General features: G+C 41.0%; 1 protein-coding gene across 1 annotated transcript in view; it reads right to left on the reverse strand.

Annotated features, from left to right (window-relative positions):
* The window catches only part of LOC138616379 (calsyntenin-2-like), a 276,054-nt gene that overhangs the window by 147,091 nt on the left and 101,874 nt on the right, over positions 1-27,089 (reverse strand). Inside the window, exon 2 of the mRNA XM_069690622.1 lies at positions 25,994-26,116. Within this exon, the coding sequence (XP_069546723.1) occupies positions 25,994-26,116 (123 nt within the window). The remainder of the gene's footprint in view (positions 1-25,993; positions 26,117-27,089) is intronic.

The following is a 27,089-nucleotide window of genomic DNA, read 5'->3' on the forward strand; positions in this document are numbered from 1 at the left end:
GTACGTGTAGTGTTTTGATAATATTGTTTGGAGAGCCACAATACAGATCCCACCTCACCTCCCTGATAATGGCCGCCTATATCATTGCTGCTTTTTGACCGCAAAAAATGCACGAATTAAATGTCTAGTGCAAGAAAACAATTCATATCTGATGGCTGCATTGTTTGTAGACAACACACCACTCATTCCTCAGCTGGATTTAATCAGTAAAATCTAATCAGTTGAAGGAGATGCTGTATGCATGTCAGGAAAAAACAAAATGTAGTCTTCTCTTCTCTGACACCAACAGCAAACCTGAACTTTACAAAGTAAACTGCAGGTCTCACACAGAAACACACGGATGCACCGATTATATAGTCAGACATGGTTTCACGGCTCAATAGTCCAACATTAATAACCATTCACTACGTGGTAACGGAGTGGCAACCATGGTAAGTTTCAAGGCAATAACCAGACCTTATTTAATGGGTTATGAAGACTTTGCTCGTCTTGTTTTTCTTTGTTTACTTCAGTCTGTAGGCTACACAACCCAACTTGGAAACCAACCGTTTTACAAAGGACACACATGTCATTGTAATTGGCCATGGTGCCATTCCCCTCCACTTGCACCAAACACAAGCACATCACCCCATCACACATTTTGCCTATGCTGCTATAACCTCTTGTCCATTTTCTGAAGTGCTTTTTGCTTGACTGTTGAACCGATGAGAACAATTATCATTATTATCACGAAGGGGAGGGAGCGAGGTCATGAAACAAACAAATTAGAATTTCCCAGCATGCCTCGAGAATAAAGCAACCAAATGAATCAGACCTAAGTGATGGGTAGACGTGATAGCATGTTTGATTTTTAATTAAACAAAGTTTTGGAACATGTATCGATGCTTAAAATAGGCTATTACTCAAAACTATAAGTTGTATACACAAGATGTGAAGGTGGTATATATTTAGTAGCTGTCACAATCACAATCATAAGTAATCCTGGCAATATTGTTAGGTGGTTATCTCGAATAGCTGTATATTAAGTGTATATTAGTCTGTGTGTGAGCAGGCTCTCCTAAAACTTCTTACACGGGCCCCTGACAGCTTCTGAGCCCCGACGCATTGTACCGGCGCCACTGTTGAAAGTTACACCATCGTCTTACATCCAACTGCCTGGTTCAAACTTTTTAATTCCCAGCATCGCTGCACCCACCTCCAACCTGAGCAGGAGTCTAATCAGCCAGATAACAGGAAACACCTGTAAGTTCTTGTAGAGCTTTTAACTATTTGAACAAGTCGTGCTTTGTTTGCATTTTTGTTACATACATGTGTCAGTTTACCAGCCTGTTTCTGTCAACTGCGGTTTGGTTAAAACACCATCTGGCATTAGGTTTTTCATGCTTTTTGTTATCTGCTGATGCCCCTTTCCGTGTTATATATACATCTGTTATGTATATCTGACATCCCTTTGTATGTAACAGCTGGTGATTAACACCATATCAACTGTCTGGATCCCATTATTTACATCTCGCAGTGGTTTGAAGTTTTTGCAAAGGCAACTGCTTTATTCTGAGAAGCCTTTGAAATGGGACGGGCCTTGTCAGCTTCTTATGACATATTCTTTCTAGAGTTGCAGACGTGGGAAACACAGTTGTGCATCCTTTTACTTAAGTTCAAATCATCTTTCCATTTACAGTAAACATAATTCCAATCTTAAATGTAGTTGTTTTACCTGCCTAAAACTTCTTAGTTATTTCCATGACAACTGAGAGTATGCAGAATGTTACATCACGCCCATAGATCACATAATCCTCATGTTGTCAGAGAATTTAAGGTTTACTTTTCCATGGCATGTAATCTGCTCATCCCAAACTATTACGAGACCATGTTGAAGGCACAAAATGTAGACAAATAAAAGCCTTTGTGTGGGTGATCAGCAGGCAGCCAAATTTGATTCCTACTACAGGGGGCAGAGTGCTGGATGGCCCTTGGACATGAGGCTTAGAGGAACGACAAATTGAGTCACTAACTGCCTGCTTTGAGCAATGGTTAGATTCTGTGACTGACAGTCAGCTACACTCTGAAGTCACTCTCAAAACACCAGCTTTGGCTCCACCGCTGGCAGGCTCTCGTGAAAAAGGTAGCGAATGCCCTCCAAAAAGCACTTTACTTTTATACAGAAATCTGTAGCCACATACACTACAAACACACCCACGCATGTGCACATTCTCTCAAGAGCACCAACTTCCAACTCTGAGCATTTTCCCTGCTTCAAATACTGCCTGGGATTTCCTGCTTGGCACGTTCTCCAGCTTTCTTTTCTCTTGCCAAAATCTACTGTACAGCACGGTCTTCAAAACAGAAGCTGTTTTGTTTTGAGTGCAGTAACGAACTCAACAAACAGAGGGTCATGATATCTGTCTTTTGAAACTAAAACAGCACTTTTATTCACGAGCAATGTAACTTTGCATTTCCTTTCTCATATCAAAATTGTTCAACTTAAAACTTCCCCCTAAGCTGCAAAACTCCCTTCTTTCAGGCTACATAAATCATAGATAGGCACATTTAGATGATGAGTGAAACAACAAACGCAATGCTTTGAATGCTAATTAAAATTTCAAAATAAGCACGGACTCTTATGATGACACTTTGCTTATGTGTTTACATTAATTTCCCTTTTGTTCTCATCATTATTGTGATTCTTTGCCATCTTGCGTCTGACTTGCCGGAATTCAAAGCCTGTCATTGCTCGCGCTGACGCCCGTCTATAATCATATCCCCAGATTCTAATTACTATGGAGTCTTACGCAAATTTGTCTGCAGCTAAATGATGCTTTTCATCCAGAAAATTACCACAATTCCTAACAGTGTTATTAGGGCTTTAGCACCACTCCCCAGGCGACACTCCGCTCCTCTTTGCTTTATTGTTTTTATCTTCTCCCCCGGCACATACACGTGCTCCCCCATCCATGACAACTACGGTGCACAGTTGGTGGTTTCCCAATCTTCGTAAAAGGCACAGTCTTTAAGCATGTCTATTTCAATAATATCCTAACACAACATTTTTTTCAGAGGGCAATTACGCCCTCTACAAGAACTGATGAAAGAGACCACATAAAATGAGAGCAGGAATCTGGGGAAAAATCTGTGAAAAAGCTGAACACAATTCAACATGTCATTTTGACTGTGGTCATAGTAAACCTGACAATGTTCGACATGATGGAAGAAGGCCCCTTTTTTGTACACATAGATGTTTTTGATTTGATTATCCATCTCATGGACGCATTCATGTTCCAACAATTTCTCCAAAGTGTTAATTGGTCTCTTTGCACTTGCCTCATGCTCTTTAAATGTCCTTGCCTGCTATACTTGTAATATGTGGCATGGTGACAGTTAGCCTCTGGGGACAACGACCAATATTTCAGGGGTTCCAGTGAAGCCAGCAGAAATGCAGGCTAAGGTTTTTTCTTCTCTGAGCCAGTTGTTGTTTACGGTCTGATAACCAACTTAAGATGTGAGCTGAGAGGCGACACATATTTTTAAAAAATATAACTGCATGTTAATACGGATACATTAAGAAAAACTGTCATCGGTCCATAGCTGGTGGGTTCCAAAATTGCATTTCGGCTAATGCGTTCCACCTCTTTTGCGGTTTACATGCAGGTAAACCAAAGCCTGCTCAAATGTGATTGGTCGATTCCACTAAAATGGACTACCAATGCTTTTTGGTATCAAAATTTTGTCCTGTTGCCTACATATCTATTCTTATGTAGATATCTGTTTAAGGAGTGTATTAGCATGCTATCCAACTGACTGCACTGCATCCTTTGTTGGTTCAACACTGGTTTGATCCTTTTACTATGTGAACCTACTCATCCAAATTCTAAACCCCCTTCATCCTAACATTTCAAAGGGTTGATGGTCCCCAGTAGAGCACCTTTTTATCTTAGCGGGTTACAAAGTGCTTTACAATGTTTCCCATTCAAACACCAATGATGACAGAGCTGCCATGTAGAACAACTTGGACCCAGTGACACTTCAGTATGTGGAAAGGAGGAACCTGGGATTGAACCGCTAACCTTACGATTAGATGATAACCGGGTACACCATCTGAGCCGCAGCCACCCTCAACCTCAGGTCTGACATCCAAACAGTAAAACCTGTTATTCAGTGGCCACAATGGCACCCTGGCCTCCTATAATTTACAGTCCACAAGAGGGAGGGAGTTTTTATCATTAGTACTACAGGCACTCTCTTTACTGCTCTTGCCATCATCAGTCCAGCTGTGTTGAGGCCTGCCAGCTGCTGGCTCAGCTCCAGGCTGTCTGTCACAGGGTCAGCTCACAGAGATGACCACTCACAACCTGTAAAACACTGCTGATGGCTAAAACACTCACACCATCCATCATGGAGGTGCAAAGACTGTACTTATCCCCCCGGGGGTCTCATACACACACACACACACACACACACACACACACACACACACACACACACACACACACACACACACACACACACACACACACACACACACACACACACACACACACACAGGGAGATGCAAACATACTTGCCTTTGAGCCATCGTTTAGTGGAAGGTATCGATTAGCCCTCTGTAATTAACACATACTCCCACAGGGAATAAATCAGTGCTGATGAATCACTTATTGTGGTAGTTTTAGTCATGGAAGTGTGTGCATGCGTGTGTGTGCATGTGTGTGTTTTACAAGTTAGTGGGTCATTAAGGTTGAATGAGTGATAGTCAGGCCTCGGGGTGAGCTGATGTAAAAGTGCCCTGGTCGACAGTATACAACTGCTTCTGCACTACGATTCTGTAACTGGATGCATCCACTGTGGACTCAGAGGCATTTAAAGAGCACAAAAACCACAAGGAGCAAAGTTCCTGCATAACATGAAATGTTTACTGTTTATCAATCCTTATTTATTCCATTACTAATGAATAATGTTTAATAAATTTGGTGTGTCTTTAGTTAATTCACTGAACGGGTTTGCTCCTTCACGTACCCTTACAGAAAAAAAACACTAGTGTCCCATGTTTTCCACATATTAAAACATATGATAACATGGGAAAAATATATGGAAAAGTTTGCACATGGGAATCTATATGAGCTCCACACATTACACCATGAAAATGTTTCAAAACTAGATGTTTCACATCACGTGTGGTCTCTGGAAAGTTAGATATTGTATATTACACCCCCCCTCCCCCCCCCAAAAAAAATCCAAAGTTTGCTGTGATTTAACAAGAGTAATATGCTGATAAAGTGATGTCCATGTCCCTGTGTGTTTTGTTTGTAAGCCTTGCTTTGCTTGTATTCTGTCACTGAACCTAATCTGAAGTATTACATTAAAAAAAGAAGAAATGTTATTTGGGTGCCAGAGCACCCAGTGGTGAACAAACCTCTGTGTTTAGATCCATTTTCCGACTGCCCTGTGTTGTTCCCAATTTCTAATTCTACCTGTCACTGCAACCCGGCTCCGGCTTTCAGCTCTAACAGGGAACAAAAGACCAGCGAATAAACTAAATCTGGAGTAAGACTATTTCATTATACCCTATCCAACTTTATTCTAGTGCTCATGCAAGAATCCAATTAACTTCTTAATTTAATCAGCCATGCTTTTATTAGCCAATTCATATACTTTTTGTCAAAGGGTTCTAACCTCACTGTCTCTCTGGTTGGGAACTCAACCGGAAATAAGGCATACGGGCTTTTATTTTTTGGTGGTGAGATATAAAGGTTGAGTGGAAAATTGAGGTTGGGATAATATATGCCATCAATTTGCACTTCATTTTCACTTAGCCTGACTGTTGTCTATCTTCTGCTACAGTTTTAGGCACTGGAATATACAGCACAGTGGGCATCACTGTCCAAGATCCGGACAGATATTAGCGGGGTTTGAGATTTTAATTTGTTTAGTAATTTATCAATTTGTCACATGTTGTTGGAACGGCTGCAGAAGATGAAGCTACTTTAAATGACAAGAGCATGCAAGTGTTGCAAAGTACCTTGGGGGTTCGGAAAACCGAAGGTCTCAGCAATGAGTGTAAAATAGCTTTATCAGAATGTAAGTCAAGGTATTATCAGAAAAATGGAAGCAGTGAGATGTTTATTCAATAGGTCATATTGCAGGCCAGAAAAATGGCATCTTCAGTCATCTCTGACCACTGTGGCCACAGTGACCTTTTCTTTACATAATGTTGTGTTTAATTTAGACATAATTTAAATCACAGCTACTTTATTTATGGTCTTCTTTTTTTCCTGTGGCTATTTACTTTGCTCCATATGTCACTAAGTGAAGCATGTCATTTTAAAACCTTTTTTAAGACAGAGGTAGATTCATGTAGAAACCAGCACATAAAGCTCTAATTGGATTTTTCTTGCCATGGAAACAACAACAAAAGAGTATAAATATATATCCAGATTGCCAATAATATATTGATCTGCTGCTGCTGTTACAGCATCTCATAAGCCCCGCATCCACTGCAGCATCCACCCGTGGGTGTCAGCTCCCCTGTAGAGTTAATGATCATCACTCCCCATTAGGCCTATTACAATTAACACATAATCACCTGATTGTGATTATTTGAGCTGACTGCAATCATCTTGTATTATCTTTTCTATTCAACTGTATAAAAGCAGCTGGATGACACTAATAGAAAACTTATATTTCCATCACTATTTCTACGGGGTTTTTTTTAGGTTTGACTGGCGCTCTTTTAATGATGCCATCTTGTTGCCTCCTACTCTTCTGCTACGAATAAATAGCACATGGAAGGAGAATTTGCACCGCCAACTGTTTATTTTGAGTTGCTTAACTTTTTATTAGACTTTTTTGATAAACATTATTGACATGAATATCATGGATTTAGTTGCAAAGCCAAACGTCACTGCCTATAAATGTCTCCTTGATATAAACTATGATTACGCTTAAACTATAATGGTGGCAAAAAATTAACACAACATTACTGTTAATTGTAAGTATTTGTATGGTAATTAATCGTCAACTAAAATCTCATGATCATGACGTTCTTACTTGCCAACCCCTGCTGCACTGACCTCAGTGAGTTATATTGGGGAGTGAAAACACAGAAGCCTCGGCCCTACATATCGAATGTATGTAAACTGCACATTCACATCATAATGAGCTCTACCTTATGTGCTGACTGAACAAAAAGGAATGTAAATGAATCAAACCACATCTTGGCCTTCCAGTCTACATTCATTGAGGGAAGTAATAATCATAAGTGAACATTGAATCGTGCTAACTTTTTGCTTTTAATGAATACATGTATGCAGCATCATCAAAAAGACAAAAGTTAACACTATCAGCTATCAAACCTTTATCACATGAAAGTGCTCCACATAAAGCAGTAAGAGGGTGTGAGGGCTGAGACTGAGGCTGTAGGCTCTTTGGAGACAGACATATCCAGTTCCAAATATGTAGCTGAGCACTCATCCTTCTTTAAAAAAAAAAAAATTGTTTTCACATCCATATACGTATAATACATCCAGGACAAAACAAGGGCAAATGAAGAGTTGAAGATGTCAAAAAGCAAAAGAGAAAAGAGAGAACAATAATCTGAAAAGCGTGTGAGGTTAATCTCACAAATCTTCAAATCCTGACCAAAAACACACCTGAATGATGCAGGCCTCAAACCGAAATGACTGGCAGAGCCTCTGTGGTGATTTACAAGGAAAACATACTGCTGTTGTCAGTGCAATGACAATGGGATCTGCCATACATAGCCCAGAGGTGCTCTTGTTGATTGCTGCATTTCCTTGGAGCTTTCTCAAGGCTAAATGAGCTATAGGATGAGAGTGGCTGGCAGAGGGCCCCGGAGCTGCTCCATCCTTTAACACTCTGATTGATCACATTACAGTTAATTAAATATTGGCAAATTGTTCCCATCCAAGGTTGGGCCATTAAAGTTTACACTTCAGCCACATTTATCACTTTCCATGTCTCTTTTATCACCGCAGCTTGTCGCCTTTCCTGTGTGTCAAGTGGATGATGATAAACGCACAAACCCTTCATTTCTCTCACTTGAACATTTTAGCTCTATTTTTTTTTATGGTTCAGCTTCTTACACTTCCCAGTGGCTTTTCATTTAAATGAAGTTTGACAGCTCGAATGAAGGAGAGTGCTGCAGTGAGTCTTTTCCATATTCCTCGGTCTGTGTAAGCGTCAGTATCTCAAAAGAGATCAGGCAAGGGGAAAATGACAGGGAAGAGCTAGGAGCATGAAAATGACACTATCAGGCAACAGCAGAAGTAAAACACAATTGTTCAGCTGTCAGCTAAGGTGTTACTCTAATAAAGTACAATAATGCTGATGGGCAGGGCTATGTTGCATGTCTGACACTCATATGGTATTAAGATGGCTCGCATCCTTTCTGACAATAATGGATGAGCAGCTCTCCCCTTTTTTCCCTAGAGCTGGTCTCTTCCAGAAATCCCTTCGGACTCAGATAATGGCGGCGGAAGAGACTGACTTGGCGGCGAGAGATGGACATAAATAGTTGTCCACTAGGGTACGGTTGGAAAGTGATTCATTACTCATGCATTCAGTTTACAGGCCTAAGGGGAAGTGAAGACAGGACCTTTGATAAGCCACAAGGCACTCCTTTAAAATGAGCCTTCCTTTTTATTTGGGGAGAGCTGCAAGGTAGAGAAGGATCCTGGCTGTAAAGCCCAAGTCTGATGATTAAATGCACAAGATAAAATCCTCGGACACTTGATTACTTTTCAAGAGCCGGTCACCCCTATAAACCAGCCTGGTAAAGGCTACAACATGGTTTTGCATAGTGACACAGAGGAGGGGTTTCTGGGTAATACTGTACTGTAGCTCATACATGTAGCCGGACATGATATTGTAGGTGGCTCCAAACTCTCAACTACATTGTATCTGACTTAAATAACTGATCGAACAAAATGTTGTGTGACTACGTTGAAGTCAGGGGTTTGTTTCTATACGTAGTTCCAACGGTGGTGATGGAGGTAAAGCGAGATGAGGCAATATCGACAGTTTTAGCAGTAAATATCAAGGAATTGAAGCCGGCGTCTGAAAAGTGTGTAATGGTCAATTAGTTGACATAGGGTTTCTCTCTGCCCACACTGGGTGAAGGTGTTTGTTGTTTACAGCTTGGGGAGTTTCAGTGCACAACATACGTCACACGGTGGTCAATGTCGATTGGTAAAAGGTTGCTCCTATAGTTTCAAAGTTAACCTGAGGTCTACGCCCAGTAGGATGCAACAACTGGAAACAATCCTCAATGGAGTGTGATTAGACCTATACTGTATAATCTCACAGTGAATCTGGGTCTGGTAATACCAAGATACAAAAACATCACATCTGAAGTGCAAAATGCCTGCCATCCTAGACCAGGATGAGACACTTTAACATGTGAACCCTTCAGTTAGTGACCAGTCCACTCTACGAGCTGAGCCAGAGTCACCCCATCAATGTAGGCATAACATTTCTCTGAAATATGATTTACTCAAATTAAAAAAACAAATGATCCAACAAGTCCTCTGAAGACCCAAAAGCGGGTGTTCCTTTGCAGATAGGATTCACCCAAGACAGGGTCAGAATATACTTGATGGCAGTTTCTCTTCACAGTCACAGTCTCTACCTGAGTGAGCCTCATCCAAAGCAAACATACCTGATGTATGCAGGATATTTTCCCAATGTCATTCTGAAAATTAAGCAGACTACAGAAGATGAAATGTCAGCATGCTCTATATTTAAGTGTTGCTGCAGCTTGCAATGTGCTACCCTGTCTCCTCGACTGCTCATCCAGTAAGCACACTACACTGGCATCAAGGTGTACATTACGTTCAGTAAATGGAACGTGTCTACCGCAGCTCTACTCCACCTCTTTAAGTGAGTGCTTCACTTTCATATGTTAATGCATGTTGTTTTGGCTCGGAGACGGCCTTCAATAAAACTAAAGAAGGTCTGCATCATCTGAGTGCCAAGTCGGGTTCTTTACTGCAGTCCCTGTGATCTGAGGCTTGCCAGGGTATCACTGAGTGTCATCTGAAAACATGACCTAACTGCAATAACATAGTGGCAGGTGTAGTTTAAAGTGACAGTCAGGAGTGATGACTGGGTTAATAAGGCCATGTGTCCCAATACTGACCCCACAGTTGGCTGCTTGCCACTTGAATGTGTTGCTCTCCTTGAGACACACTAACGATGACTCAGCAGTTCTTCTGGAGAGGGTCCTTTCAATGTGTTACAAGTTCCAAGAAACAGCCACTGAGCACTGTGTTTGATGTGCTATGGACCACAGACGGGAACTGAACTGACACTGAAGCAGGACGTTTAGGGATGTTTGTGTAAGGAGGATCCAAATGCATGACACTGGAGGCAGTAAGTTAAAGCAGAAAGAAGACTTCAACCACTATTGGTGGGTACAAAACATGAACTTTATTTAAAAGGGGATGAAGCTTCTGGCTCGGAAGGCCGATGTGGAAGTGCCTCAAGCTGCAATACCAGTGAGGGCCACTAGAGGTTGGCTCCAAAAAGCCTGCGGCTCCATAGACTTCCATTTAACTAGTCTCATAAAATTGTCATTCAATAAAAATTTTTCATGCGTTATCTCGGTTTTGTTAGCTAAAGTCGTTCCTTCTTATTAGTTTATTGGCCGTCCATCTGAAAATAATCCCGTCATTAATTATGAAAATAAGCTTCAAAGAGCTGGGGGTGTGTCTGTTTGCTTGACAGGCATGTGGTGCAGTCAGGTTATGGCTATCGGTGGGCAGGATGCAGCATGGTGGTGTTTCCAATCAGATCAAGTCAGATCCCCACCTCGCTCAAATATGGTCACCACCAGCTCCAAACCACTCGGGACTAACAAGATGGCGCCGGCCAAATTCCAACTCGAGGATTCATAACAGCCGTTCACAAACCAATTGGTGACGTCACTTGGTAGAAAATAACAAAACCTAGAAAGGTTGAGTCCAAAGGTCAGGTGAGGGAAAAATGGGCAAAAAAACTAACCAGTAAACACAACAATGGAAATCTGAGGGACAACAAACAATCTAGCAAATGAGAAGTGGTGAGTTGGGAATATATGTGCTGAAGAGGAAGTAAAAGCAGGTGGGCTGATTGAGGAGCTCGAAGCAGTAAAGGTTGATAAGATGAAAGACTAAATGCATTCATATAACAGATCATAAACTGCATATAATATATCACAGTTGTAGTCTATTGTCAAATAATTTTCGACATTTAATTCTTAACGTACTTAACAGGTACCGATTAGCGGGATGTGAGGGTTCTTAACATAACTTCTGTACAAACGATAAGTTTTGTCAGTGTAATAGGTTATTTATTATTTTATTTCTTTACTCTTATTTATTTATTCTCATCTATTAATATTTTGAATTAATTCAAGTAGTTTGAGAGGGGCAGGTCTGCTCAGCTGATGTATGTACAGTGGCAAACTGATATGATGCAGAATCAAATGAGAATTCATGTCATACAGAAGGTGAACCTCGAAGGGAGATAACAGACTGTCTGTATAGCATTTTGATAAACTAGCCTGTCCTAATTAAAACAATTGGAGAGTGTGTGAAAACTGATATTCGAGCTGATAACAAACTATTAAATCAGAATCACATGTGACAGGATGTAAGTGTTTCTGTGACTCCCTGTTCACACTGAAGGCAGCTGGAAACTGTCTTATTTGACTGAAGCTTTTCATCAAGTTGAATGAAGCCAGGCTGACAGGATTGTCCACTATGAACATATTTTCTGGAAATACATGACTGCTGCTTTTTAACAAGTCGCCCAAACAAATGACAAAGTCCTTCGTATCTTTATTCTCTCTGGCATGGCGCTCTTTCAAAGTATATGTCACAAGTTCCTTCCAAAAGTCACAGATCACTGCCGAAAAGTAAATCTGTTTATGATGTGGAACCACTTTGGTTAACACTCGGTTAGGTTTAGACATAAAATTGGTTCAATTTTGGGACTGATTCGGGTTAAGATAACTATTTTTTTTTAGGTTAGCAGACCTTAGTTGTCATGTTTACAAGAAAAGAAACAGAAAAGTATTGTTAAAGATTCAGGAATGATTGTGGTCAAAGTTAAAGCTAAAAGAAACAATGGTGTGTGTTGACTGGAAATAGGGAAAGTCCTCGGTGGACGTTGTCACTCTGTAGTACCATCAGGTTTGTTGACAGTCATTCATGTTAACTTTATAGTTTGTGACTTCGAGAGGTTTATGGATTTTAGAGTATGACGTTAAAACACCCAAGAATGCAGAAAAACAATGAATCAAGAGGACAGAAGGTCGCCTTTGTACATGACTGATAAAATAATGGGCATGTGATGAAGTGGAAAATTGATAGCATCAGTGCCCCAGAAGGGAAGCGCTGTGTGGTCCCCTTCACCTTGCACTCTACTTCACCTTTGATGCTGCAAACTTCAACAACCCATGAGTCATTGTGGGCATAAATAACTTATAGAGTGGAGGCGACTCCGGTTGCCACTGCAGTGAGTATTTTATAAGCAGTGAGGCATTTTTCTCTCTTCAGAATTCTGCGTTACAGAAATTATCATCATCTCACAAGATGACATTGCAACACGTTCGACACAGTGAAATGCCACGCAGGTGATTCCACAGCTCGTCTCTGATCCACAAATATATACGTATATTAAAAAATAGGTGCAAAGCTAGGGTAGGCTTGTATGGATGCAAAGACAGACAGACAGAGGAAAAGAAAACCAAAATAGCTTGTGGTCTGCGAGTACAGCCTGCAGTCATTCCTTCTAAGGCCTGGCCTCTCTTGTCTCGCACCTGACAGCTACCTTTACTCGCGCTGGATCTCCTGTTGGTTGTTCCTACATGACATAAGGCCATAACAGTACTTATGCCCCAGGCAAAAGACTGGGATGGATAAAACAGCAGCTTTACACTGCACAATGGAAGGAGTTCACTGATCGAGGCGGAGAAAGAATCACTTTTATTCTCGGTAATGGAGCATTTTACAACTACAACCCACACCCATGCAGCCCGTCCGTATATCTCCGGAATAACATTTTAAGATCTGATCTGCTAAATAGTGAACTCTTTCAGCAAACTGCAAGCATGGGCAGAGGTATTGGAAACAAGAGGTGGCAAAGACGGAGGGATTAAGGAGGGAGAAGAGACAGAGAGCCTGGAGAGAGGAAGCAGAGACCTTAAAAGGAACAGGGGATAAAAGTATTAGACGGAAACGATAGGAGCAGACAAGTCGGGGGAATAAGTATGGGGAATATGTACAATAATACTGCATGTAAGGGACTGAAAGCAGCTCGTTTTTTTACTCCCCTCTCCACACATACTCCTCCATGGTCTATGAGTGCAGATCACCACTATCTCCCCCGGAGTTGCACCTCCATTTTATGCTCCAGCGGATGACAATAATTTAAGCCTCCCGATATGCAAATGACCTTAATTGGACTGTCACAAGTTCCCAGGGATCGTCAACTTTACAAAATGACTGAGGCTGGGAGCAGATTGGATTTCGGTGGCCAATCTTGTACACTTAATTTTCAGTAATTTTGCGAGCGTTTCACCGCGGGGTCCTGCGACATGCAACTTACAAGACTATCTGTACATACTGGCAGAGATAAAAAAAAGAAAAAAGAAAAAGAGATGACTCTATCTTGTCATGTTCACTCCCTTCCTCATCTTGCTTTCTCTCTATATACCCAATTACTCCCATTTCAACCAGAGCCTTCAATAGACATGCGACTCGTCTTGTTTGTACCTTTTAAAATGCCTATGATTACGTGGTGGGAGGCAGCGATGTTCCATCCCCGAGGCTCCTTTTGTTCCCATTCTGTCAGATAACTATATTTTGTTCTGCACTCAAAACTCAGCCATGTTTAGGAGAACAGGTTTTCTCCGCCTGGCAAAAACATTTGTCTCATTATTTAGTTAGTTTAGTTTTAGTAGATTTAGTTATTTAGTATTTCGTATTTTTAACTATTGGGAACGCACATGCGTGAGTGTGTCTGAAGTCACATATCACATGAACACATTGTAATTCATGAGGATTAACATAATGTTACTAATACATGAATATTCCATGGTGTTGTAGTGGTGGTGTTTTCTCCGAGTGAAGAGCAGAACCTTGTTGAGCTATGAGGGCGTACAGTCAGAAGCATTCATTTCTGTGTGCCTTGAGTGTGTGTGTGTGTGTGTGTGTGTGTGTGTGTGTGTGTGTGTGTGTGTGTGTGTGTGTGTGTGTGTGTGTGTGTGTGTGTGTGTGTGTGTGTGTGTGTGTGCGAGCAGGGACTGAAAGCCAAACCAGCTCATGCAATATAAACCTAATGCATTTAATGTATTCTCCTTTCAGGTAAATAGCCTTGATGTGCTGCCTCGTGTCATCTGGAGTAAGCAGAGCCTATTAATTATCACTGATGCCTCTCTGTCATGTTTTTATAGAACCTTTGTTCATTTCAAAAATCTGTTTTCTTTTTTATGTGTTTACCAGAACACCTCCATTCATTGTTAAACTGTGTTAAGTGTTTGGTTTGTGTATATATTTCATCATAATCAGAAACAAAACTCCCACCTAATGCATAACTTCCACCTCATCCATATAAAGTAAGATTTCAAATTAAAACACCCTCTTCTTACGTCAGGTGTGTTCTGTGTCCTCCTAAGTGAATTTTCTTGAGGTTTTGCCATTTATCATCATTTCTGACGTGTTTCCTTTTTCCAGCAATCCTTTTCCTCCTGCACCCACTCACCCAGCCTTCGCTCTGTTAATTGAGTCTTTGATTTACTTGCGAGTGAACATGCTGAAATGATATTGGCCATGATGACACGTAAGGAAAAGAAGATAAAACACCCGTGCGGAGATAGAAAGCCGAGTCCAATGGGGCTAACGTGGGCTTCTTACTGCAGGCGTCGATGTGACTCCCACCTGCGTCAACAATAAATCCTCAAATTCCTTATCTCATTTTGAACAATTAGGGCCATCCATTCAGTTTGGAAGACTAGTGAGAACCGAAGCAGATGATTTCTGAGGTGATCAAGAGCACGAGATGTTTTGTGGAATGACATTCTAATAAGCGCTGTGTAGTGAAACTCGGAGTCAAGGCCATCCAGGAGTTAACTCCACGGATGTGGGAGGGGTAATTTGTATTCAATTTAAAGTTCTATCTGTTATGTTTCTATCAAAAGGATATTTTCATTTGATTCATAGGTTCACTTCTCCACGCTCTCCTTGGCGATTTTTAATATCGGCAGTTCACTGCTTTACTTTTTCAGTGACAGACAATTTCTTGCCCTTGTGTGAAGACTGTGCCCACTCAATAAAAATCTAAAGGGAGTGAAAGAATGAGGAATAAATAAATGAGTTCCAAGGTAAATCGAGAAGTGGAAAGTAACAGTGTGTTTCTGTGTTGAATGTTTGAATTTTCTATGTTCCTTTTCCAAAACTCTACAACCAATGCATGTGTGTGTGTTTGAGTCAGATCTGACTGAAGTTGTTCATGAAGTTGTTTACAGAGCAGCATGTCTTTCTTTATTCTTCACTACTGCGTCATCAAATCAAATCGAAGTGACACACTGTGGATAAAACAACGTGTCCGCTGATTTCTCTCCAGCTCTGAAGAGGAAGCAGAGGAAACCCGATGATGGAACGGTGACATGAGGAGAAAAAAGGATGTGTGTGTGTGTGTGTGTGTGTGTGTGTGTGTGTGTGTGTGTGTGTGTGTGTGTGTGTGTGTGTGTGTGTGTGTGTGTGTGTGTGTGTGTGTGTGTGTGTGTGTGTGTGTGTGTGTGTTTGAGTCTGTGAAGGGCAAAAGGTGTTAAAGCAGAGAAGAAGATGTCTAATTTCAAAGAATTAGAGGGGATAAGGTTGACTTCAGAAAACAGACAGAAACAGAAGTGAAAGTCAGATGGGATGATTTGGAGCCCGGTCGAGGAGATAGATCTAAGATGTAATGAAAAACACAAGTATTCAAGGATAGACAGGATGAACCTCCAAATATGAGTTGTATATCAAAAGCTGTGTGAAACTCTTTGAAGCGCAGCAGCGATGTATAGGCAACTGATGAATGTGATATTGACAAACTGCTAAAACATGGATTGCTCTCGCGGAGTTCTGCTTCGAGAGTCGTGAAGTCTTTGAAACAACATCCCTCTCTCTATATCAGGCCGAGACGACGCGGAGACGATTCGAGCTCCTCTTCCTTGTATGTTTGTCTCCCAGGAGGAGCACTCATGACAACTCCCTGACACTTTAATTGGAGGCCTTGAGGCTTGAATACTAAACGGGAACAAATACACCGACAGCATATGTATATATATATATATATATGTGTGTGTGTGTGTGTGTGTGTGTGTGTAAAGACAAACACGCACCTGAAAATGTGTCATCAGTTTCATCAAATGCATTTCCTGCACATTGTTCTCCTCAACACTTCCTGATCACAGAGGATGTATTCACAGAAATGCACCCTGTATGTCGCAGGTAGTTTCGCACCTTAGTTTTCACTTCTTGGAATAATTGGAAGGAAATTAGACCTTTTTATATGGCAGGTTCTCTTAAGTTTATCCTACGAATGCAACAATGTTTTTATCCGGAGCAGCAGTTCTGACAGTGGACCCAAAAAAACCTTCAACATCCTGTTGCTACAACCCTCTTTAACCCATTTGTTCCCCATTATATCAACGGCAGAACTTAGTCAAACTGCTATATTAAACTGTTGGCCATTATTATCAAGCGGCAACCAAGAGGCGCATCATTCATTGATCTGTGAACTGATGTTCTGAAGCCTCGAATTACGATTTTGGCCGTCGCCATCTTGCTGTTTTGGAGATATATTTGGACAAGCTGGAGTGAGCAGTGGATCTGACACAACGCCCGCCCACCCAAACCTGGCTGCACCACAGGCCTGACAATCAAACAAACATGACTGACTGATATGCTCTACAAGACGCCACATTAAAGCATCTCTGTGTTCTTGACAGTGCTGATGTTTTCTACCTCTAACTGTATATCTTAATACTTTAATACCACCTGCCATTTTGAGCCCAAATTTTCTCCTGAAGAATGAGCTGGCATTAATCTATTTGAACTTTTTTTGAACAACTGTTGCAAATATTTTCGTGTTGTTTATCCATCTCGCTTTCGGTGAGTAAAGACTATGAGAGCTGTCAACAGAAACGGTTCATCTTTGGCTCTGATATTGGGACTGATGTCACTACTGATGTAGTGATTGTGATGCACTCTTGGACACACAAAAGGGAATATCAAGCGTGCACCAGTTTAAAAATAATTCCTTTACTTCTTCTCTGCAAATATAGAAGCACAACCACATCAGCTTAATGTGGCTGCGTATTGCAGACTGTCTCTCGACTGAACACACATTATGTTTCATGCAAGTTCAAGAGTGTGCATGAATGTTTGTAAAATGTCCCTTTCAAAACACATTCATTTTGAGACGTTCTGCACACAACTTGCACTCCAGCAGGCTACAGGTGGTTACACCACTGACCTCCTCATTAGACAATTGCTCGGTGAAGCACTTTTTCACACGACTTGGTTGTTCATGTAACCTGCAAAACTCTGATATAAATCTCATATTTGCATCACCAATTGTCCATTACTCTTACACATTTCTTATTCATCTGTGTCGCTACTTTAATACTTGTTTTCATCGCTTTTGCTCACCTGGAAACACAGAAACAGAAGCACTGCTTGATGTGGCTGCACGCTGCAGGCCGTCTGCCTGCTGAACCTGAACATCCTCCTGTGCCTTGCCTTGTCCAATGTCCACTAAAACATTTGTGTAGCGCCCATAATTGGAATAATAAAGAAACAATTTTAAGTATCACCCTTGATCACTAATTGTGAGCTCCAATAAATAAATTGTGCTGGTTAGAGGCAGACTTCAAATCAAAGAAAATAAAAATATTGAAATATTTGTCAGGCCTTAATCAACCACAGAGGTGTACTCTTTTTAATTGCCCTGTATAGAAAATGAAATGTCTAATATTAGTGCTAATATAATGTTAGCATCATTTTGTAGCACTCCTGGGCTGTACAGTTTTACAGTATTGTTTACTGTCCTCTTCAAAGGAGCAGTCCCAGCCTGGAAAAGTACTACCGGGCTCAACTGACCCGCTCCCAGACGGTTCTGACAATATTGTGACACTTAAGATGGGGCTTAATTGGAAATTTGGACCGTCTACAAACACAAAGCTGAGATCTGTTCATTTCACAACTGTTTACAGCATCAACAAAACCACATTATCTTCCTGGAACAGCAGAATTTCAGCAGCACAGAGTCAACAGAAGCACTTCAGACACGGAGCGTGCTGCGTGGAAGGACAAAGCCTCGCAAATCAGTTTGTGATTACAATAGCCCTGCCTCACTTTGAAAGCAGCTACATTACTCAAGTGTCTCTGGTTCTCAGTGGGATGAAGAGGTAGTTGACTGGAAATTCTGCTTAATAGCATTCAAGAGAACCTAAAACGTGTTCTTTTTTTTCTTCTTCTTCTTCTTCTTCGATGCCTTTTGAATGAACAAAGAGCGAGTTGTGGCACAAACCTGCTTGCCCCCCTCTGTCAGTTGTGTAACTCATCAAAAGACACAAAAAGCTAAGAGCCTGGAAAAAAAAAAAAACTCATTACAATGACTACTTCCCTCATCTGTGTGGTTCAGTGAAGAAGCAGATTGCATTTCAGTACTTCATTAATAAATGAGTATGTGAACAATGGCAGAGTGATGGCTCCATTGTCTTGAAGCCAAAGAATAAGGCTCTCTGAATGCCAGAAGCAAGATAGTCATTATGTTGCCTGTGCTTTTCAGCTCAAAAGTCTCCAGGAACAAGTTTGCATGAATTACAGTTTCACAGACTAACACTATACTTGCGTTTGGTGTGTTAGCCCTTACTTTCTGTCAGGTCCATCTGTTTCCAGTTGACCCTTCATAAACTGCATCAAAAACAGATCTAATTAGATAGAATTCTGCCAAAAAACGAAATAGCAATAAACTGCAGGAAAACGATGCATCCCCTCAGACAGTGTTAAATATAAAGAATGCCACTGCAACCTGCTGAGTGTGCGGGAGCTGGATGAGATCTGAAAGGTGAAAATGATTTGAGCAAAGATGAGACAGGAGTGTGAACACTGAATTAGGAGGGAAGAAAGCTCGGTCTTGTTTCAGGTCAAAATACGAGCACAGTGAATAAAAGAGGGAGGAGGAGCTGAGCTGCGGTGGGAGGAGAGCAGGAACAGAGAGCACAGATCGATTCGGGGTATCTGATAGAAATAGAAATAGTTGTTTTGATACTGGACCATCTCTGTGTAAAATTATTTCAATCTGTTACTTTTGAATCGTGGTTTTAAACAGCAGCTTTGAAGTAGGGGTTATCGGGGGAATTGAGACCTATTGAAAAAAAGGAGAGAAAAAACAACTGTTGCTTAATTAAAAGGGGGCCCATGGCTCATTCACATTTTCATTCAGCTCATGAAGTGAGTTTTAAAAAGGGTCTTTCATCAGTCAGCTTCTCCTTTAACTTTACAGCTGTATTTTCCCATCGCGATATGCTTGGGTAAAAATCACGTGTAGGTTTAATTTCTTCTCTCTGACAGAAGATTATTACATTTATTTCAATCTCTACATTCATGGAAAACATAAAGGGCTTTTTGCATAGTGTGTGACAATTTCCACGTGAATGATAAAACTAAACCTAAACATAGCGGGCACATCTCAATCCTCTCCATTGTGTCTTTTTCCTCCTGTCATTGTCCGTCCTTCTGACGGTGTGCAGACAGAAGCAAGGAGAAGATGTGAGCCAAGAAGAAGTGAGGAAATATTTTTTGAGAAATGAGACATCCTTTTCTCTGAATCAACGGCGCGACTATCGATGGTGCAACCCGTGCAGCGCACGCCCATAAGCTGTAAGAATATCATAGCAGGCTCTCTCGTGACCAGGCCACTTCACACAGCCTCTATCACAGAGCAGGCCATTTTGAGGCCCGTGGGCTGTACATTTCGTGAAGCTGAAAAGCACATAATACAAGTTTCACAGCAATGTAGAGCATGGTGCTGTAAAGCTTCCCTATTGGCCTACGGCTTATCGATGAAGAATGACAGTGTTCTCTCTCTCTCTCTCTCCTGCTGATGCTCATGAGCTGTCAGTGTGTCCTACGTCACTGACTTTGAGCTGCCAGTCAACACGACAGATCGAGGCAGTGAAACACTGACAAAAGAATATTTAGAGCAAATTAGCAGGATGACTGTTTTGGACAAAAACACTAAAAAGCACATGCATAATACTGAATACTATTCATATAGTACTCAATAGTATGAATACTATCTCAGAAAGAGAAGAGTTTCAAGAGAAGAGTTTCAATTATTCTGAAATACTATTTTAGATGTAGAATCATATTTTTGTGTGAAATATATATTACATTTTAATTGAAATGGAATTTCACATAAAACAAATTGTTTTGGTCCACAGTCCTCCACCCAGATAATTTTTTTTTACTTTTCATAGGAAAGAATTTGCACACCGCTGGTCTAAAATAGTCATTCAAAAGCATGACAAGACCTGAATTTGACTGTAATAGCTATACCACCTTTTGCCCTTGTGTAAAACATGGTTTTGAGCCAAACACTTTGTTTAATGTGTCTCCACTGAAACGTTGCAAAAGTAAAATTAAATTGTTTTATTATATAAATGTTATTTCTAAACATCACCCATCATCCCTATTTGATTTGATTGCTTTCTTCTCAAAAGTTACAAAGGATAAAGACATGCTGGGGAATTCTAATTGGCTTGGCCAGTGACCTCACGCCCTGTCATCTGTCATTGTAGAAAAACTCTCTTCAGCAAATGGACAAGAAGTTCAAAGCACAGGCGAATGTGTTTGTATTTGCGCAAGCATGCACTTATGTTTGGGACATGTTGGGCCAAATCATGCTCCAGTTCTACATCTTTCCTCATTAGTCATAGTTTCTTTTTTTTCAATTTATGTGTCTGAATTACAGAAAGTTAACAGTGAACACTTGCTGTTTCTTTCAAATATGACAGATGTATATTTTTACACCATGGGATTCAGCAAAGTATGGTCTTGGTCTCACTCAGCGCAAGTAATGATCTGTGTACTCACTGCAGCTCAACCAAAGCTGGTAACTGGCAATGATACTGTATCAGAGGAAGGGTATTTTCATATTAGGACTGAAATGCTTTGATTTGGCCTCTCAACATGTACATAATTCAAAGCATTTTACAGTAAGCCATTACCTTGTCTTTTACAAAGAAAGACATTGACTGCAGCCCTAACCTCTGTCCTCTCCGTTCATTAAGCTATTTATCACATTTTCACACATTTATCTCTGAGTCACAACATATTTCAACTTTCAAACAAACCCCTCTCATTGCTGTGGTCCTAGTAAACACATTGCAGTGTTTGTGCTTCTCCATCTACACACTGCACAGATCTCACTGCTATGGCGCTAATGAGATACTTTTCATAATTAGCTTGAGATCTGTTCCCCAATCATACAAACTGTGAGAGGCTAATTAATCACAGCACATTAGCCAGCCAGTATGTTTACTCATATCTATTTACATTGCTTCATGGCGATAGAAGAGATGTTATCCTCTACTTTTTATTTTAATTTTTTTGAGAAAATGGAAACTGTTGGTTTCTCCCAAGCTGAGAGATAATAAATTTTCATTAATGTATAGAAAGGTACAGTTTGGTAACGTGGTAAACTTCAGAAATCAGGCAGCAGCAGGAACAGACTGATAGCGGTTGTCAGCCTGATTTCTGAATGATTGCAGAGCACATACAGGAATAAAAAGCAAGTCTTACCTTATTTAGAGTCTGAGAAAAGGCAAGTTGAATGTGACACATTCGAGCCAACGTAAAGTGTGGAACATATCCACGCAGTGTGAGTGTGTATGCCGTTTTGAGGTTTTGTGAACCTGTCTAAACTGCCAGCGCTGTTGATTGAGCAGTCTGTGTGCTTTGTGTGGGTCGCTGGTGAGACATTTGCTTGACGTCCAAGCAAAAGCCGCTGGGCTCGGGGGACCGGTGAAAGTGAAGGATTGACACGTGAATTATAAGTTACGCCACAAGAAAATGCAGGGGTGTCAGTGTCTGCGCATGCAAGCAACAGAAAACCAGGAGTGACTGACAAGGCTAACCTGTGTCTAACCTTTGTCAAATAACGGCGCTCAGCACAGCTTTTGCCCATTAACCTTGCCGACCCTGCGCTTTGGGAATCTACTCAGATCAGAGGCAACGTAACAGTCACCTAAAATAAGCCACTTCAACTTAATAATTGGAGGGACTAGTAAACTACAACTCAATCATTATCCACAAATTGCAAAGTGAAAATATTTCAGAATTTACGAGTTATTTAGAATTAGAACAATACTTTGAGTTGGAGTTGGAATTGGAGATTCACTGATTGTTATATTCTTTTGGACATTTTTTGGCTGAGAACACTTCAACACAAGAAGCAGCAAACTAAGCCACTAACTTTATTTTAAAATGAATGTCGAGTGCTACTGCTTCATTTGTGGATACTTCTGGGTCTGTTTTCACAATGTTAAACCTTCCTAAATTTACATTAGCAGCTATTACTATTGTTGTTTTTGAATGTTTTTTACTACTTTGTGAAGAACTTAGAAAATTAAGGAAGACAGAAACATCATTTTTCATGTTTAGTTTTGAGATTTTGGGCCATTTTGCTACCATAACATGTCTTCTTTCAGACAAAGTGAAAAGAAAACATCCAAACTACATTTTCCAGTGTTTTTATTCATGATACTTTGTGTATTTGTCTCTTTAGATTTCTACTAAACTCAGCAAGGATAGCACACATACTGTAAAATCTTTAAAGGCTGTCTGCTCAAAAGGAATTCTTTTTCACCTCATACTCTGCCAAAAATCTCCACTTCAGTAGCACTTGTACACATCAAACTTTTAGTTTTATATCCATCTCCTGAAGCGTTTTACCGAAGGGTTTCTTTATCATTCATTTTCTGATTTATTCAATGTTTTATTCCCAAAATACATGACAGAATGTTCTTTTTATGGCTGTTATGACAGTATTTATGACTATGAATTATTTTTCTGATTTATAGAACGATAAAAAGAGATTTCCAAAGTCCCCTCCGTAAAACCCGTTGACTCTAATATGTCAATAAATTAAACGAGATGTTTGAACTTGGCTTGATCCAATGTTCAAATTTCAGTTCAGGAAACTTGTGCAAATTAACACTTATTTCATGAGAAAATTACTATTTGCATATCTAAACTTGACATTTCAGATATCATCTAATACAAAAAAATAAATAAATGTGGTACTATAAATAATAAACTGGAGAAGTTTCGTGGTTTAACCTATTAGTTAAAACATCTATCATATTAACCTGTAGTGTTTCTCCTTAAAAGACTCCTGATCGGACAACTTCAGATAATCCAAAGTGACATTAATTTTCATATATGTCGCACGCCATTATCCTTTGGTACTGCATCCATATGGAACAGATCTGCAGCACTTAATTTATGTCAAGTGCCATTCAGTGCCAAAGGAGTGGTGTGTCCTTCATGTAGAGTGATGGAGACTAAAGGAGTGCTTCCAAATGAACTGTCCTGCATGCCATGCAGTTTTGTCTTGCTGAACATCATTGAACATTTTTCCTAGCTGTTCAGCATGTTTACACTTAATAGGACAATCTTAGCCTGCTATTATCAGAGCCACATTCACTGCATGATCATGTTGGTCAACATCCCTCCACGTATAGTTATCACTATGGAAAAACTATACGTTGATGATTGATTGACTTTGTAGGCACTTGTCAAATCCTAAAAATTGTGTTGTGACAGACGCATATGCTCCAGACACGTTTTGTTCAGATGTGTGTGTGAGTCACCTCATAAATAAGAAGCAGTCTGAGGTATAGCATAAAGCTGAAAATGTACATCAAAGTGGGTTTCCTTGATGTCTGTAGAGGATCGCTGTTTGTATCGCCTACCTTTTTTTTATTTCTTTGTTTCTGAAGAAAAAGTCTACTTTGTCAAACATCATTGTGTATGAAACAATGAGTATATACACCGGTGCTTTTCCCTCTTCCCGACATTCTGTATCTGTGATTTCTAAAGCTTGTGAGCTGCTGTAGCGCCACAGTGATGGCTGATGTCAGTCTCAGCCAAGCTTTCAGACAACAGCGCTGCCACATTTCCTGTTGTTCCAGACCAGTGAGTGTGGTGACTGCTGCACCCTGCTCAGCAGTCCGAGAGGATTACTGCACTGGTTTGGAGTGAGACTAGTGGCGGGAAGACTGTGAGTTTGTGCCGGCTTAGTGTTATATTCCTGCTGAATTAATCCGAATCCTGAGGCGCTTTCAGGTGATCACACGTGGAAAATTCATGTATTCCAATTTGTCAGCAGCTTCACAACATCAAAATGTTTGCTGGATATATATGTGTGGAGAATTCACTCTGAAATGTGTACGGTATGAATGTGAGGTGATTTTTCTGTGCACTTGTAAATGTTCTTGCCATCCCTGATTCAGCTGCATGACTTGTAGTCAGTCAGGCATTACATGTCAGCATCTTAGATGTACTGTAATTAAAACCTGGCTTGCCTAATTAATGAGGCATAACCACTACCTGTGCGCTGCCCTGCCACTCCACCCTGGCAATCGGCTGGAAGACGGAAGGATTCGCTTCATCTAATTACTGGTTAACTGTCTCTGCCCTGACCTGTGTCTGCCCGGTTGGACACTACAGGCAGAGGGGGGAAAAAATGTTAAAAAGTGGGTGGCGGCTGCAGTGTGTGGGTGTGTTGGGGTTTGCTCAAAGGTGCATGGAGAGGGAGGTGAAATATGTGGGAAGTGAGAGCGGGAAAAGATAAATGAGAAATAATGGCGATAGCAGGAAAATGTTACTGTTCTTGTTTATTAATAATTTAGTGAGAAATCTCTTCCACTAAGAACCTCTCATTTATGAAATCCAGGAATACCCACGTGCTCTGCTTGCTGTGTGTGTGTGTGTGTGTGTGTGTGTGTGTGTGTGTGTGTGTGTGTGTGTGTGTGTGTGTGTGTGTGTGTGTGTGTGTGTGTGTGTGTGTGTGTGTGTGCACTTTCTCTTTGTGTGGCTATCAGTGCATGGAGAGCCAGAGGACATATGCTGGTCAGCCAGCCAGCATCCCTACTGTCTCATCATTTTCTCTCTTTCTCCCTGTAGGGTGGCCATTATAGTGAGCCCCCTCAGGCCATGCCACGGCGCACACACGCACACGCACACGCACATGCACACACACACACACACACACACACACACACACACACACACACACTCCTCTGCTTTGCATCCATCCATCCATCCAGCACAGCTTGAGGGTCTCTGTGAGTGGGCTTCAGCTCCGCACATGCTCGGGCCTTGGCCACATTAGCGGCCTGGCGGGAGATGGGCTGGCGGGGCTCGCCAGCAGCCGCCAGCTAACGTCATCCCACAAAAGCTGGCACCCTTTACATGAGCTGGAATGGTCATAAAGTGGGAAGAGTCTAATTCCCCCCCCCTTTTTTTTTTGTGTGTGTTTTTTTTGTTGTTGTAGTGTTCTCATTTACTATGAGGCCTTCATGGGCCACACTCTTAATACATATGAAATATGAGTCCTGCATGTGATGCACTGTATGTACTCTACACTGGGAATTATTGAATTAGATGGTTGCAGCACAGAGCAGGGTTAACAACAACAACAAAAAAAGCTGTGATGCAGCAGTTAGAGTGAAGCCAATTTAAGCCCCTCTGTAGTGATATCACATGACAGCTTTGTAAGGTTTATAACCGTAGTGTAAGTATATCTTGCAGCTATGCTTCCCTGTGCGGATTAGCACCTTCGTCATCATTGACTGCCTCCATTTGGTCTTAGATAGCCCGCCTCTACCCCTGTTGCTACGATTGTCATCAAGTTGAGCCATTAGGGTTGAAATGTACCGTACCTGCGTATGGGATGGGGGCGTCTTTATCCAGGGCCACCAGGGGAGGATCAAGCAGAACGATGTCAGTGTTTTCAGTGATCACCCCGTGGTATGATGTCTCAATCCACGGCTTGTGTTTATTCACTGTGGCAGAAAGCAAAAAGTGAGACGTGAGTAAAGAACAGGATGCAACAGAACTGCCAGTCTTAATACAATGAAATCTATACACACACACAGACAAATACAGCGTGCCGCAGCAAGTACGCATGCACATTTTACTGCCAAAGCTCCTCCAGCCTCAGTTTCTATTTTGCTAATCTCCCCTGCGACTTCTTTTTCTTTCTTTTGTTCTTTTCTTCCTGCAAACATTCCCTGCAGGTTTCAACATACAGTGCCACGCTAGATCAATGACCACCACCACGCTGCCAGCAGAGAACCGTATCCAGGGCCCAGTCAAAACAAAGTTCACGAGCTGACGGTCTCATTAACAGTCATAATTGAGTTACAGCCCTTTGGGTTGTGTGTGGCACCGTGCCAAACCACTTGCCATTTGTTTGCCATCTTACAGTCTAAAGAAGAAAAAGAAAACGAGTCCAGAGAAACAACTGGAACTCTTAAATCCTTCTTGGTGCTTTTTAGTTTAGCCAGAAAAAAGACATTACAATTACATTTTGTCCACTTTCTAAATGTCAAATTGAAGGTTGTGGATTGAAAATGACAAAGCAACCCAGAGTATTTGGTTTAATGGAAAACAAAGTGCACAAACAACAATTACCAAAGAAAGTGTCTAATCAAGCAATCATTGTTGCAGACCACTTCAGCAGTTCACTGGATGCCAGTAAAAGCCATTCAACAATGCTGAAATGTGCATTTTCCCAACCCAGACATACAAATGTTACCAGGCATCATATACTTTGATTGTAAGTTCACAAAGAACACTTTGTTGTTGTTGTGAAACAAATTAAACTGCAGTTTAATTTGAAATTAATCACTTCCGTACAATTTAATTATCTCCCTTCACTGCACTTAAACTCTGACTACCACAGTGATATCCAATCAGGGATGCTGGGAGCCTGGGGGGCATTTCTGCAGTTGCCCTGGGGCTCATGGAAAGAAT

The sequence above is a fragment of the Brachyistius frenatus genome, unplaced genomic scaffold (genome assembly GCF_029030835.1).
Source record: "Brachyistius frenatus isolate BFR_SWC_R1_liver_20210118 unplaced genomic scaffold, ASM2903083v1 Contig_1, whole genome shotgun sequence".
Classification (NCBI taxonomy): domain Eukaryota; kingdom Metazoa; phylum Chordata; class Actinopteri; family Embiotocidae; genus Brachyistius; species Brachyistius frenatus.